This window comes from Capricornis sumatraensis, chromosome 6 (assembly GCF_032405125.1).
Source record: "Capricornis sumatraensis isolate serow.1 chromosome 6, serow.2, whole genome shotgun sequence".
In the NCBI taxonomy this organism is placed as follows: Eukaryota; Metazoa; Chordata; class Mammalia; order Artiodactyla; family Bovidae; genus Capricornis; species Capricornis sumatraensis.
In genome coordinates, this window is record NC_091074.1 from 39,805,134 (window position 1) to 39,819,337 (window position 14,204).

A 14,204-nucleotide genomic window follows, 5' to 3' on the forward strand; every position below is an offset into this window, starting at 1 on the left:
GTTTGCTTTCTCATCTCCACTTTATTATTTAACTTCCCTAGGTACCAAGTTTTATTACCAAGTTTTATCGTTAGAATTAGACAGGCTTAAGTTTAAATCCCAATTTTGACAGTTACTGGGAGATTTGACCCAGTTACCTACCTTCTTTGTGTTTCATTTTCCTCAAACACAGAAGGGAGACAATCCTGACATCTTGAGATTGTTGATGAGGATTTTATCTACAATTTATGAAAAAAGGACCAGTGTGAAATATAGACCCTGTAGATCTTAATTGGAAATTGAATAATATATAACTTGGAAATAATAAATTTGACTGTGTGTAATATGTATAATAACAAAGCAAATTTGGGGGAAATTATTTCTGGAGTATGGCCATTTTTCAGTTACAAGTAGAGTTTTTGGTTCACACTGTGAAGTGTTTAGTGCAGAAACATATATCATTACAGAGAACAGTTTGAAATCTCAATTATATTTACTCACGAGGAATCATCAAGGTAAATGAAATATAGAAGATTAATATCACATTGAAATTTTCACTACATGAATGATATTTCAGATGTCATTCCAGAAAACAAAGAAATTATTTATTCTTCTCAGAATGAAAGGAACTATTAGGTTTTGTAAGTAAATAGTGATACTACTTCCGACTTCATTCATCCATCATCCATCCATTGTATAAATCTATGTTTTTATATATCCTATAATTGTAAAATGCTTATAGTAAACATCAACAAAATCTCAGAATACAATAAATCTAGGACACCTTAACCTCTAATCACCTTCTTACTTAATTTCAGTTATTCTTTGAAATTTGGGAGAATCATATATTTAATTACACAAATTTGTCTACAGCTTGAGTTAGAATCACTGGTGACAAAATGATCATCTACAGTATGAACACAAAGTTGAACCGAATAGATTCCATAGAGTTGGGGCTTCCTAATGGTTCTCATGAGAAGTGTGTGGTTGACGGTATTATTGATTTCACACTAGGAACTTGTGGCCTCAAAATAATGCCTAGCTTAGTCCCAAGCATGTTGTCCAACCTAATATAAAAACAGTAACAAACCTCAGTGTCTTCTGGAAAACAAACCTTTGAATCATTTAAGAATACAGACAACAAAATCAACTATTATCAGACTTTGGTTTATTGTAAAATTCAGCAAAGTTTATCTTGTAATCCCTGACCCCTTGCTCTGAAAACAAAAGCAAAGATATAATTATTGCTTATTCTTTTCCCCCTACTTTATTTGTGCCACTGTGAAAGAAGGGAGAAAAATCATCGTAATAAATAGACTTAAGAGAGAAAGAGAAATCAGTCCAGATGAGAAATACTAGGAGCAATAGAAATACCATCAAGCCATTCAAAATAAGCTTCCTTTTAAAAGGTTGTCGTACTTAAAAAAAAAAAAAAAATTCACACCAAAAATATAGCAGCGGAGAAGGAGGATAAATACAAGTTAATTGCACACCAATCCCATGCATAAAACTGGGGCATTAGCCAAAGCAGTAGTATTCAGAATCCAATTTGGGATGCTTGTACAGTGCACGTGAGTCCCCTATGACTGAACTGTCACTGAACTGGTCCAGGTCTGAGGGGGTGTGGTGGCCTGGGACGTCATCTGCCAAAGTGTCCAGGTAGCTCCCAACGGAGATGCCATCTAGCCCGTCACTGCCATCATGGAGGCTGGTGCAGCTGCCATGTAAGGAGGTGCTCTGACTCTCCAGTAAGCTGCACAGGCTGCCACTCAGACTGCTGCCTCGGCTGGTGATGGTGGCTTTCTCTTCAATCATCCACTTGATGGACTCGATGCTCTCATTGATGAGGAGCAACTGGCGCATGAGCTTCCCGTCTGTGGCTCTGAGGTTAACCTGTGGAGGGCAGGGAGAGCGGAGAGACCTGCCAGTTACTCTGTGTTCTTGAAAGACCCCAGAGTCATTTAAATTCTGCCTCCTGCAGTCCATCATTTTACATTCAGAGAATAAAATACAAATTTACTTGAGCACAGGATCTTTTTGAAAACTGCTTACAAAGGGTAGGAGTCATACTCAAAGAACTCACCTCCTTCCAGCCCTAACAGGCTCTGAAAGGGACTATAAACTCTCACTGCATCTCTGACCCTCACCAAGCTACCTGGAAATATCCTATTGAATGACAGATTCTGTCCAGAGACTTGTTCTCTCTATGCCCAGATTGTTTGTTGTTGTTTTAGTTGCTTAGCTGTGTCTGACTCTTTTGTGACCCCATGGACTGTAGTCCTCTATCCATGTGATTTCCCAGGCAACAATACTAGAGTGGGTTGCCATTTCCTTCTCCAGGGGATCTTCCTAACCCAGGGATTGAACCTGTGTCTCCTGCATTGGCAGGCAGAATTCTTTACCACTGAGCCACCAGGGAAGCTCAGATTTAATAGTTTATCCTTGTTAATTGAGAGTATGTGTATGGATAGAGAGAAGGGGGGATAGGAATCTGTAGAAATTAAGGAATCATCATCATCATTGTAGCAGCTCCTATTTTTGCGAGATTACGTGACAAACACCATTTATAAAAGCTCAACACGCATTATATTGCGTTGGCCAAAAAGTTTGTTCAGGTTTTTTGATGTTACGGAAAAACGCAAGCGAACATTTGGTCAACTCAATGATAACCCTGTGCCTTAAGTATTATTATTTTTATCCCTCTTTTATAGATGAAGAAACTGAAATCTGAAAATAAAAAATTAAGAGTACAGAAAATGTCTGCACCTTTTATGACTATACTGACAAATATGTAGTGCTGAGTAATGCTTTCATGTTTAACAGGAACCAAATTGTTTCAATATTTCCTGAATCCAAGAGGCTGATAAATGAGGCTGATCTACTTTACACAATCAAGTGTACAAGTATTTTCTGTAGATTTCATTATTTCCTTCAGATGTGTCAAGAGCAGCTCCAATCAAAACTGGGATATGAGACTGGGACAGTTCCCTTAAATGACTTCTAGGTATGTAGTCTTTCTGATGGTTTTAAATTACTTCAGAGAAATCTGTCTTCTTAGTTACAAAGCAGAATTTCTCTGTAGGCCCTTCAGTTCAACAGGAATATCTGTTAACATGAAGGGTGTTTCTGAAGGAAGTAGGGGGAGAGACGCTACAAGATAGCCCTTGTTCTGGTTGGAATTGAAGAGATAAGGTTCCTACAGAGATTCCGGTGGACTGGACTGTGAGGCAAGGACAGATTTAGCCACCAGAGGTCCTAGTCACATTCATCAGGGTTTAAATGAAATTCCACGTTTTTTCACCTGAGGTCTTTTAACCCAGGAGACTGGACCTTGCTTATTCTCTCTTGAACACACAGGAGAATTCAGATTTGCGTGTTTCTAGAATTATCCAAGGCACTCCGTTGTGAGTGACTCAAGTCAGAAGAGAGAAAGAAGCTTATATATGCATTTATATTGTAAATGTATTTCTAGGAAACAATCCATCTCTGAAAGGGAACTTCGGATTGAGTGAATGTGACAGATAGCCATTAGGAGAGATGAAATTTCTAGGATGACTTCAGAGATTTAAGATTGCAGGTAAACTACATGTGTATATGTACGCAAATGCTTACGTATGTATGTATGAAGTATGAAGTATAATTTTAAACCCGTTAATCTATCTAGGATATTAAATAAAGTGACTTAGGAGACTACCTTATCTTCTCTGAGAAGTGTACCAAAAATTCTTAGGCAGTCAGCAAGGAAAATCAATTTTCTCTGAGCCATTCATGAACAGAGCTTAGTAAGCCTTGAGATGGTTTTCTATTTGTGGTGTTGTCTCAGTGACCTTGCTTTAAGGTTGTGTGGGGGAAAGAGGTTTTGTGGCAATTTTTTATATTTGAATTTACCCCCACACCCTATGAGTCATCAAAATACTGTTCAAATTACAAGTAATACAACAAATATTTACAAATCATCAACAATTTGCTTACGTCCACAGAGGAGCCAGGAAAATCAATTAGAAGTCAAAGTCCTACAAAATTGTTCGGTTAAGCATCTGTAGCCGATAAAACATGCTGTGCCCATCGTAGGCACAGTGCAATGGAAGTGTGACCCATTTCCCAATAGCTCCCCAAATGAATCACAGCTGCATTTGTTCACATCCCCACCCTGTCCTGTCAGAATGTTCCTGCGCATGCCCAGATCTGGACGTATTCCCTGTTACTCCCTTCACTTGAAATACTTGACTGTTTTCCCCTCCAAATCCTCCCCATTCTTGAAGTCCTAATTCTTCCATGAAGTATCTCTTCTGCTGGCCTGTTTACCCTCTACTGTGTAGTTTGTATCTGACAATCTGCCTTAATTGTGTACACTTATGTTGCTACCTATTATTGTGTCTTTTAGCTGTTTCTTCAGCTAAGCTTGCAGTTCCTTAAAAAAGCCATGTCTTACGTTTTGTCCATCTCTTATGGTCTGTTTTAAGGATGGATTGATTTTGCGGAGGGGAAATAGTCGCAATTTTAGGGTCTGAGAAAGTTCAGCCCTTAAGACAATAATGCTGCACATTCCCAGCAACTGTGTCACTGGAGGACTAAAACATACTTACACTTTTTTCCAGCAGTTTTTGTCTGAGCTACACAGTGGCTGCATCACATAAGAAGTGTTCACTTTTGTTGAGCAATATGAATGAGAGGGGAGTAGACTCTGAAGTAACAAAAGCTTCCTTTGACCATGAAATGATTTATTTAAATAAAAAAATTCTTTTCTTCTGAAAGCAAACATTCACAGGCCATTGAACCACTGTAGGGGAAAATATGACGAAAGCAAGTCACTAAGAACGTGTTGGTCCGGCTGATAATGATTACCCACTTAACTGCATCTAACCCTGTGTCCTCCTGGGGAGAGAGTAAACAGCTTCCCACCGTGGGAGCCCTGAGCCATTCGGTTCACATGGCTGTCTGCCTGTCACCTGGCACTCCACCTAATAGTGCTTTCTCCTGGAATTAAGGTGCAGTTATGCTCCTCCCGGTGAACCTTCAAAGCAGGAACGATCCACCACCAGGACTAAATCACCATGTGGCTGCTGTCTCCAGCAGCTGCCCTGCTTTCCCTCACTGTCATGCACACCAGTCCTTAGGAAGTCTGCCCATCCATTCAGAAGACAGCAGTCTTGCCCAGTGGGCAGAAACCTGTGTGGTTTTCTCACTTGAGGTCTTACAAGATCCCAGGACGTTTCTCTGAGGACAGTGGTTGTTGGGAGGACTTCCTCATGGTCTGAGTCTAAGTGACCCTTCCTCGGAGAGCCCCTTCCTGATCAATCATAGTATCTAATTCTTATGCTTAGTTGTATACAGCATTTCTATATTTCTGTATTCCCTTCATAATACTTACGACTAATGGAAATCATCCTACTTATTACTTGTTTACTTTTTATTTTCTGCCTTCCATATGAGCATGTAAGCCATCACAGAGGGCAGGGGTCTTGGTCAGTCCTGTTCACCACTGTGCCCAAGACCTCCACGAGTGCTTAACGCAGAGTGGATGTACAAGTCTTATTTGTCCAAGGCCTGAATGATTGCCATAAGCTGAACATCTGTCAAGAATGCCCCTCCCTTGAGTTTTGCTATAAGTCAGTAATATCATAGGGCTTCCCTAGTGGCTTAGATGGTTAAGAATCTGCCTGCAATATGGGAGACCCAGGTTCAATCCCTGCATTGGGAAGATCCCCTGGAGAAGGGAATGGCAACCCACTCCAGTGTTCTTGCCTGAAGAATCCCATGGCAGAGGAGTCCATGGGGTCACAAAGTGTCGGACACAGATGACCGACTAACACTTGCTAGTGATACAGTGCTTGAGGGGAAAGAACAAAGTAGCAAGAAAGAGCTCTGCAGTATTACAGCATTCCAAGCATGAAATCCCACACTCACCGATTCACAGAGTTCAAACACTGAGTAACTAGGTCAAAGTTATTCCCAGCTTAAATATACAGGTTACAACATAGTATCTCTGAAAGGAAGTGGACTTCACGATGTAAATCACACTCCAAGCATTATTCTGTAAACACTTAGTGAAAGAAATTAAACAAAGGGAACATCAAATAGGATGCTACCAAAACAATATTTTTTGTAAGGTTTGCATTAATTGATCCAAAGAGATGTCAATGTTCTTTCCTCTTTTCCTCTTCACTTGTCACCGCTGGCCCTTAGTTATTGCAGTGCAGCCCATCTTCATAATTAATAAGCCTCTCATGCTTCGAAACTGTAGCATAATAGGTCTCTCAACTCTAGACAGAATGAAGACTGAAATTTCATGTCAATTATGATCAGTGAACTGGTATATAGAAGAACTTAATGGGGGGGGCCTTGAAAAGCAAATATTCTTAATAACAAACTTTTCCAGATCTATGTTTTTGTCTAATGTATCATTTTACTACTACAAAATTACAAAGGTTATGAATTGTCTCACTGGAATCCAAGAAAGAGAGAATACAGTCATGCTTTCACTTCATCATGAAGTTGCCAAATAAACTGACTTCTTTGGTGGTGGTGTATAAGGAACCCAGGACAGAGCTCTGGCCTATCATTGTTACAGTCTACCTTTGGGCAAGGTGGCTTGGCATATACAATCTTCTTATATAAGAAGAAGAATCCTGGGGATTAATTTTGAGCTCTGGTGAGCTCCTGGACTCAATAGACATAGTAAAGCAGTCTGTGAACAAAGTCTAATTTCTGCCCAATATTTAAAATGTAGTTCAGTAGAGAAATCCACATATACTTTTCTCTGCTCTCTGTATTGAGGTTTCATTGAAAATGTTACAAGAAGATTCTGTAGATCAGATCATCTCAGGATTTCTCTTCACTCTAACAGTCTCTGATTGTCATTCCTGTGGCCGTTTGATTACTAAATTGTTTCTGCTGTGAGAGAATCATTCAAGCTATACAGGAGACAGAGCAATTAATTTACTGCTCCATTTCTGGCAAATTACTTAGCTAGTAAAAGCTCATGGCTAAAGTTTGAGCTCTATGTGAATTTTAATCACCTTATCAGAAATTCTGTGGCGATAGTAATTTTAGCTCTTGCCATTTGGGTTTCTCTAAAAGTAATATTTGTGTTCTGTGCCAAGATAAACATACATACCATGTTTAATGGGTCTATATATTAACTGAAATGGGTGAGCTGCTGAATATATCTGCCAAATAGGGACACTGCTCACTCCTTCTTGTCATCCTGCAGGCTTGCGTAGCACCAGTGTTCATATCTCTCACAAAGCTCTCCTGTACCATTCTTATCTTTTTATTTATGGGAATTGACTAATCAGATAAAAGCAGGCCATCTCCCAGTTATGCAACCTACTGTAAAATCCACAGTATCCGTGACCCAAATCCCAAATGCCCAGCAAGCTGTTATAGGAAGAAGACTACTTTGCAAGCAAGTTTGTGATCATGAATATGAAGGAAGGAGAATAAATTAGATTTGCCTTTTAATGTGACGCCCTAATCCTAGTGTCTAAGATGAAAAAACCAACCAGCATTTTTTTTTCCAAATTTCTAATTGATGGAAGGCCTTTTTTCTAGCTGTATTTATTTCTAAATATCTAAAAAAAAAATCAGAAGCATCTAATGTACTAAATTAAAAGGCTGTTGTAAAGATACTTAGAATATTGTTTCTCCAATAGTTTATCCCAGTTTATCTGCATGTTCCCTTTGTATAACCTCCTCTTGTCTAAATGTACTCCTTCCTCAAATTCACCACATCCTCAGTTTGAAGAATACAGATTTCCTGTCTACTCATCCTTAAAATTTTCAGCAGTTTTATTAATAGCTGTATTTCTAAAGCACTCCTGTTTTGTCCAGAGGACCCTTAAGGATGGCACCATCTTACTGCAGTCTGAGAAGACACAGTATAATACTTGCATCCAATGCTTCGGGTTTAGAATGCTTTAGGAGATGAGCATGCAGCATTTGCAAGTCAGAGCTAGTCTGCCAAAGTTTTCCTCTGCTTTTGTAGCCAGTTCAAAATTTACAACAAAATTGGTTTTGAATTGGGAAACAGAGGATTCCATTTTTCTATCAGTCAGCTTTGTCTTCCTCCATTTGAATTGTTTTTATGTGGAACTGAACAATAACTAAAACAGTTCACTGTTTTCCCAAAACCTCATAGAGGGGTAATTTCCCCAAAGACTAAATTACATACATAAAAACACTATCATAAGCACAGCTGACCAATTGATATTGTTTTGATAAATCAGATAGCTGCATCTGGTTTATCTGAAAGGGGCACATGTGACTCTCCTGAATCTTGAACATAAATTCCTGCCATCAAGCCTGCTCATGAGATCTGTATAGTATCTTCTGGTGAGTCCTCTGATTACCAAAGACAGAGAACTCTACAGCCTTATTCGGTCAGGTTTTAGCTCCAGCTGATACTTAGATGCCTGTGATGAAAACTCTTTTACCTTAACCTAATACAGTGAAAATTTTTTTCTTGAGAGATTTCAATATGTATATGCAAAGTATAATTCTGGCTAATGTATGAGACTATAAATCACCTGAGCTGAAATTCATTTGGAATGATGTCACTGAAACATGGACTCCCCATATTTGTAACAGAAGAGCTCCCACACAGAACACAGAGCAGAAGAGTTTCTGCTAACTTATAATAAATGTCCTTTCTGCATGTTCATTTTTCTAATTTAGAATTTAAAGTGCGATTTTTACACGGAAGGGTCGGATTTGGTAATGTGCCCCCCTGTGATTTGTAGTGGCTGTGTCTCCAATGGGAGGGAAGCAGGAGGCAGGGTGGTTTGCTGGGAAATGTTGAACGGTTGGCTCCCTGGAAAGCTACACACACACAAACACGCATACATGCATGTAATAGAAACTGTGCTGATACAAATAATACTGAAATATTTTTATAAAATATATATAATTTATATAAAATATTTTATAAAATAAAATATACAGTACCTTTTATTGTAAACTTCATGTACTGTAACTGATTCTCAGAGACTCCTTTTGTTTATTTTTGTTGAATTATTGTACGTACAGCAACTTCTAGTTTCAGTCCAACCATAATTGAACAAATAGAATTGATCTCAGTCTACTAACTCTTTTCTAAATAATTTTTCTTCCTTAAGTCTGATATGTGATCTGTTGTTTAACCATTTTCCACCCTAGTGCAAATTATATTCATTAAATTGAAAACTGTTTCAGCCTCAGCATGAGTTACATCTGAGCTTTATGGATTTGTCAGTGGATGGGAGCAATTTGGCTGAGTTGGATGAGTTTTTGACTGCATAGAGAGCATTTCCCAGTAATTTTTTTGTGCTATGGGTAATGTAATAGCTAAGGACATGACACAGTTTTAAGTTGTATCTGTAGTATCAACATTTTCCCCATTAGATCATTTTCCCCTTAAGATCATTGTCTTAAGATAATCAACAAAGTTAAGTCAAGTTCTGATTTATGAAGTTTTACAGTTTCTATGCTGTAAATACTCCTACAATGGCCAGTGTCCAGCTGCCAACATGATGTCACTAAACATACAGTTGGTATGGAATGGAATTTTATCTTTTCCCCCAAGTAGAATTTGAGGGAGATGTAAAATATTTACACCAAAGTTATTAGTGGTCTTTTATGGAAAGGTTTAAAATACTGAATACGATTATTCTTTAAGCATCATTGAGATATAAAATCTATTTGGAAAGGGAATAATCAAGATACTTAGAACCCACTTAGTATTTATATTTCTATATTCTAATTTTTCATGGATTTATTTCCAAAATATGCTGTGCACTTCTCCATCTCTGTAACTAGAACAAAGTAGTAGAACCAAACAGAATCAAATAGTAGTAAGAGGCCACCACCATGAACAGAGTTTTTCTAATTCAGAGTTATTCACCGATGCACCTAGGGGTTACTGAGGTAATAGCTTGTTAGTCTTTTTTCATATGGTCCCTTCTTATAAAAGTGCTCAATTTTCTCTTTCAGTAACTACTAGATATTGATATTGGATCTGTTTGCCATGGTTCTTATGCTGCTTTTTCTTCCTCAGTCCCTCAATTCTTTCTAATCTGCTATCTGCAGCCCAGCAGTACTTCAGGAATACTTCAGTAACTATAATTTTCCTATTTGTTGAGTATGAGAGAACCGAGTTGCAAGGAAAATTAACCTTTTCAATTCTTAGAAAGTGACTTTAAGCAGTGAGTAAAATTAGGTGAAGAAGCAGCCTCTGCAAAGAGTGAAGTTATGTGGGCCTTGCTCCCTGGAGCAGTGCTTCTTGACATACACATTCCCTTGGAGTCTTATTAAAATTCAGATTCTCTTTGTATGGAAATACAAAAAACCTCGAATTGCCAAAGCAATCTTGAGAAAGAAGAATGGAACTGGAGGAATCAACTTGCCTGACTTCAGGCTCTACTGCAAAGCCACAGTCATGTATGGTACTGGCACAAAGACAGATATATAGATCAATGGAACAAAATAGAAAGCCCAGAGATAAATCCACACACATATGGACACCTTATCTTTGACAAAGGAGGCAAGAATATACAATGGAGTAAAGACAATCTCTTTAACAAGTCGTGCTGGGAAAACTGGTCAACCACTTGTAAAAGAATGAAACTAGATCACTTTCTAACACCGCACACAAAAATAAACTCAAAATGGATTAAAGATCTAAATGTAAGACCAGAAACTATAAAACTCCTAGAGGAGAACATAGGCAAAACACTCTCTGACATAAATCACAGCAGGATCCTCTATGATCCACCTCCCAGAATTCTGGAAATAAAAGCAAAAATAAACAAATGGGATCTAATTAAACTTAAAAGCTTCTGCACAACAAAGGAAAATATAAGCAAGGTGAAAAGACAGCCTTCTGAATGGGAGAAAATAATAGCAAATGAAGCAACTGACAAACAACTAATCTCAAAAATATACAAGCAACTTATGCAGCTCAATTCCAGAAAAATAAACGACCCAATCAAAAAATGGGCCAAAGAACCAAATAGGCATTTCTCCAAAGAAGACATACGGATGGCTAACTAACACATGAAAAGATGCTCAACATCACTCATTATCAGAGAAATGCAAATCAAAACCACAATGAGGTACCACTTCACACCAGTCAGAATGGCTGCGATCCAAAAATCTGCAAGCAATAAATGCTGGAGAGGGTGTGGAGAAAAGGGAACCCTCCTACACTGTTGGTGGGAATGCAAACTAGTACAGCCACTATGGAGAACAGTGTGGAGATTCCTTAAAAAACTGCAAATAGAACTACCTTATGACCCAGCAATCCCACTGCTGGGCATACACACCGAGGAAACCAGAATTGAAAGAGACACATGTACCCCAATGTTCATCGCAGCACTGTTTATAATAGCCAGGACATGGAAACAACCTAGATGTCCATCAGCAGATGAATGGATAAGAAGGCTGTGGTACATGTACACAATGGAGTATTACTCAGCCGTTAAAAAGAATTCATTTGAATCAGTTCTGATGAGATGGATGAAACTGGAGCCGATTATACAGAGTGAAGTAAGCCAGAAAGAAAAACACCAATACAGTATACTAATACATATATATGGAATTTAGAAAGATGGCAATGACGACCCTGTATGCAAGACAGGAAAAAAGACACAGCAGTGTATAATGGACTTTTGGACTCAGAGGGAGAGGGAGAGGGTGGGATGATTTGGGAGAATGGTATTCTATCATGTATACTATCATGTAAGAATTGAATCGCCAGTCTATGTCTGACGCAGGATACAGCATGCTTGGGGCTGGTGCATGGGGATGACCCAACAGAGATGTTATGGGGAGGGAGGTGGGAGGGGGGTTCATGTTTGGGAACACATGTAAGAATTAAAGATTTTAAAATTAAAAAAAATAAAAATAAAAAAAATAAAAGTTAAAAAAAAAATTCAGATTCTCTTCACTAATTCTGTGATCCTGCATTTCTAACAAGTCCTCAGCAGATGCCAGTACAGGTAGGCAGCCTCTAAGATGCCTCCCAATAAAACCCCCTCTTTCCTGGTATCTATATTCTTGTGTAATTCCCTGCCTGAGTGTAGACTGGACCTTTCAATTGGTTTCTTAGGAATACAGTATGGCAAAAATGATGGGATGTCAGTTCTGAGAAAATATTACAAAAAGACTGTTTTCTGTCTTGGGTACATTCCTCTACTTGCTGAGAGGAGACGCATCTGCCAGGCTGTGAGGTGTACTACTGTGAGCTCTCCATGATAAGGAACTGATATCTCTGGACAATAGTTAGCAAGGGGCTAGACGCCAAAGAATTGATGCTTTTGAACTGTGGTGTTGGAGAAGACTCTTGAGAGTCCCTTGGACTGCAAGGAGATCCAACCAGTCCATTCTGAAGGAGATCAGCCCTGGGATTTCTTTGGAGGGAATGATGCTGAAGCTGAAACTCCAGTACTTTGGCCACCTCATGCAAAGAGTTGACTCATTGGAAAAGACTCTGATGCTGGGAGGGACTGGGGGCAGGAGGAAAAGGGGACGACAGAGGATGAGATGGCTGGATGGCATCACCGACTCGATGGACGTGAGTTTGAGTGAACTCCAGGAGTTGGTGATGGACAGGGAGGCCTGGCGTGCTGCGATTCATGGGTTCGCAAAGAGTCAGACATGACTGAGTTACTGAACTGAACTGAGGCCTGCCCACTACTACTGCCTGTGTGAGTGAGCATGAAGCAGTGAGGGGGCTGTGAAATAACTGCAGCTCCATCTGATGTGCTAATTGCAGACTTCAAAGAGACTCAAGCCAGAGACACTCGGTTTACCTGTGCCAGACTTCTGACTCACAGAAACTGAGATAACACATTTGTTGTTTGCCTTGATAAAGTTTGGAGTATTTGTTACACAGCATGGATAAACATACATCAATGCCATTGGTATATGGGCTACACTTTGAGTAGCAAGCACCTATATATCTTTTCTATTTGTGGATAATTTGGGGTGATAGATGCTGGACCACCATGTCTGTGGAATGCTACTCTCCTGGCATATTGTTTTATAGCTTGAAAAAAGTAAAAAATTGAGTAAATAGTGAAATATACATTGATGGAGACAAGAAATGTTAGAAAGAAGTCATGGTCTTCTTTGAGGGGCCATCTGCATCACCCACAGGACAAATGCATGGTTTATTATCCTGAAGGCAAAATGACAAATGATATCTCTGATATTTAGTGACACAGATGATGCTTTAAATAGAGATCACTTATAAATAATACTCCTATAATTTGAGGACCATAAAAAGTAGGGTATGCAATGATAAGATAATAAACTTAAATGTTAACATTCAGATAGCTTAGAACTTAGAATACACTAAGACTAGTGACATCTTTGAGTTTTCAGTACTGACAAGTTGACTAAATTTTAACCCTGCTTTTCTGAATTCATTTAATTTGAAGGATTCACTTTAATGTGTCCTCACTAGGGGAAAGAAAGGAGGAGATAAGGAAAGCAACGAATGTGTTTATTGTCTCCTATGAACCAGACTTTGTGTTTCACATATTAACCCATTTTTTTAGAAAGGGCCTCTGTAGAATGGTCCTTGTGCATAGGGAATATAACTGAGACACAAACCTTTTGTTAGAACCATTCATTTTTTAGCTAATGTTGATAATTTTATAATATTTGGAATGCTTCCTTTTATGATGAAGATTAGTTTTATTTTTCATATGATGCCTAAACACCAACTAAATATTGACATTTGGGAAAATTTGGGTGGGGCTCTCCAGAACATGAGTTGCAGCGCAGCAGTGATCTCACTCTATAAAGTGTGGCCAGTGAGAAACAACTCACTGATAATACACTGACTTTCTTATTTAGTGATTTTGTCTGATTAAAAAAATCTTTAGGAATATTAATAAACATATCTTCCATTTATTAGTGGCTTCCTATATATCATGTCTTAAATATTAACATATATTTAATGTCATTATAATAAATCTGTAAAGCTGATTCTCACTGTGGTTCGAGTCTGAGGTTGAAAGTTATCACTCCTGTTTCTCCATCTAGAAAAAAATGGAATAAACTGAAGATCAACAACTCTTCTTACATCCACCAGAGACTTAAGGTCATAGGGTAAACTGCTGCCCTCAGGAGACAAAGAAGGGGAAACAGAGAATCTTTGCTTACCAAGAACAGATGTCCAGAAGCAGAAGGCCCTGGCTGGAGTTAGTAGGAAAACTTAAAACTATAATTGAATTGCTGGA

The 14,204-nt window shown here is 38.6% G+C and overlaps 1 protein-coding gene across 1 annotated transcript in view; it reads right to left on the minus strand.

Moving 5' to 3' along the window:
- Positions 1–662: 662 nt before the first annotated feature.
- Positions 663–14,204, minus strand: part of LURAP1L (leucine rich adaptor protein 1 like) — a 49,544-nt gene continuing 36,002 nt past the window's right edge. The window contains exon 2 of the mRNA XM_068974118.1: positions 663–1,872. Within this exon, the coding sequence (XP_068830219.1) occupies positions 1,498–1,872 (375 nt within the window). The 3' untranslated portion in view covers positions 663–1,497. The remainder of the gene's footprint in view (positions 1,873–14,204) is intronic.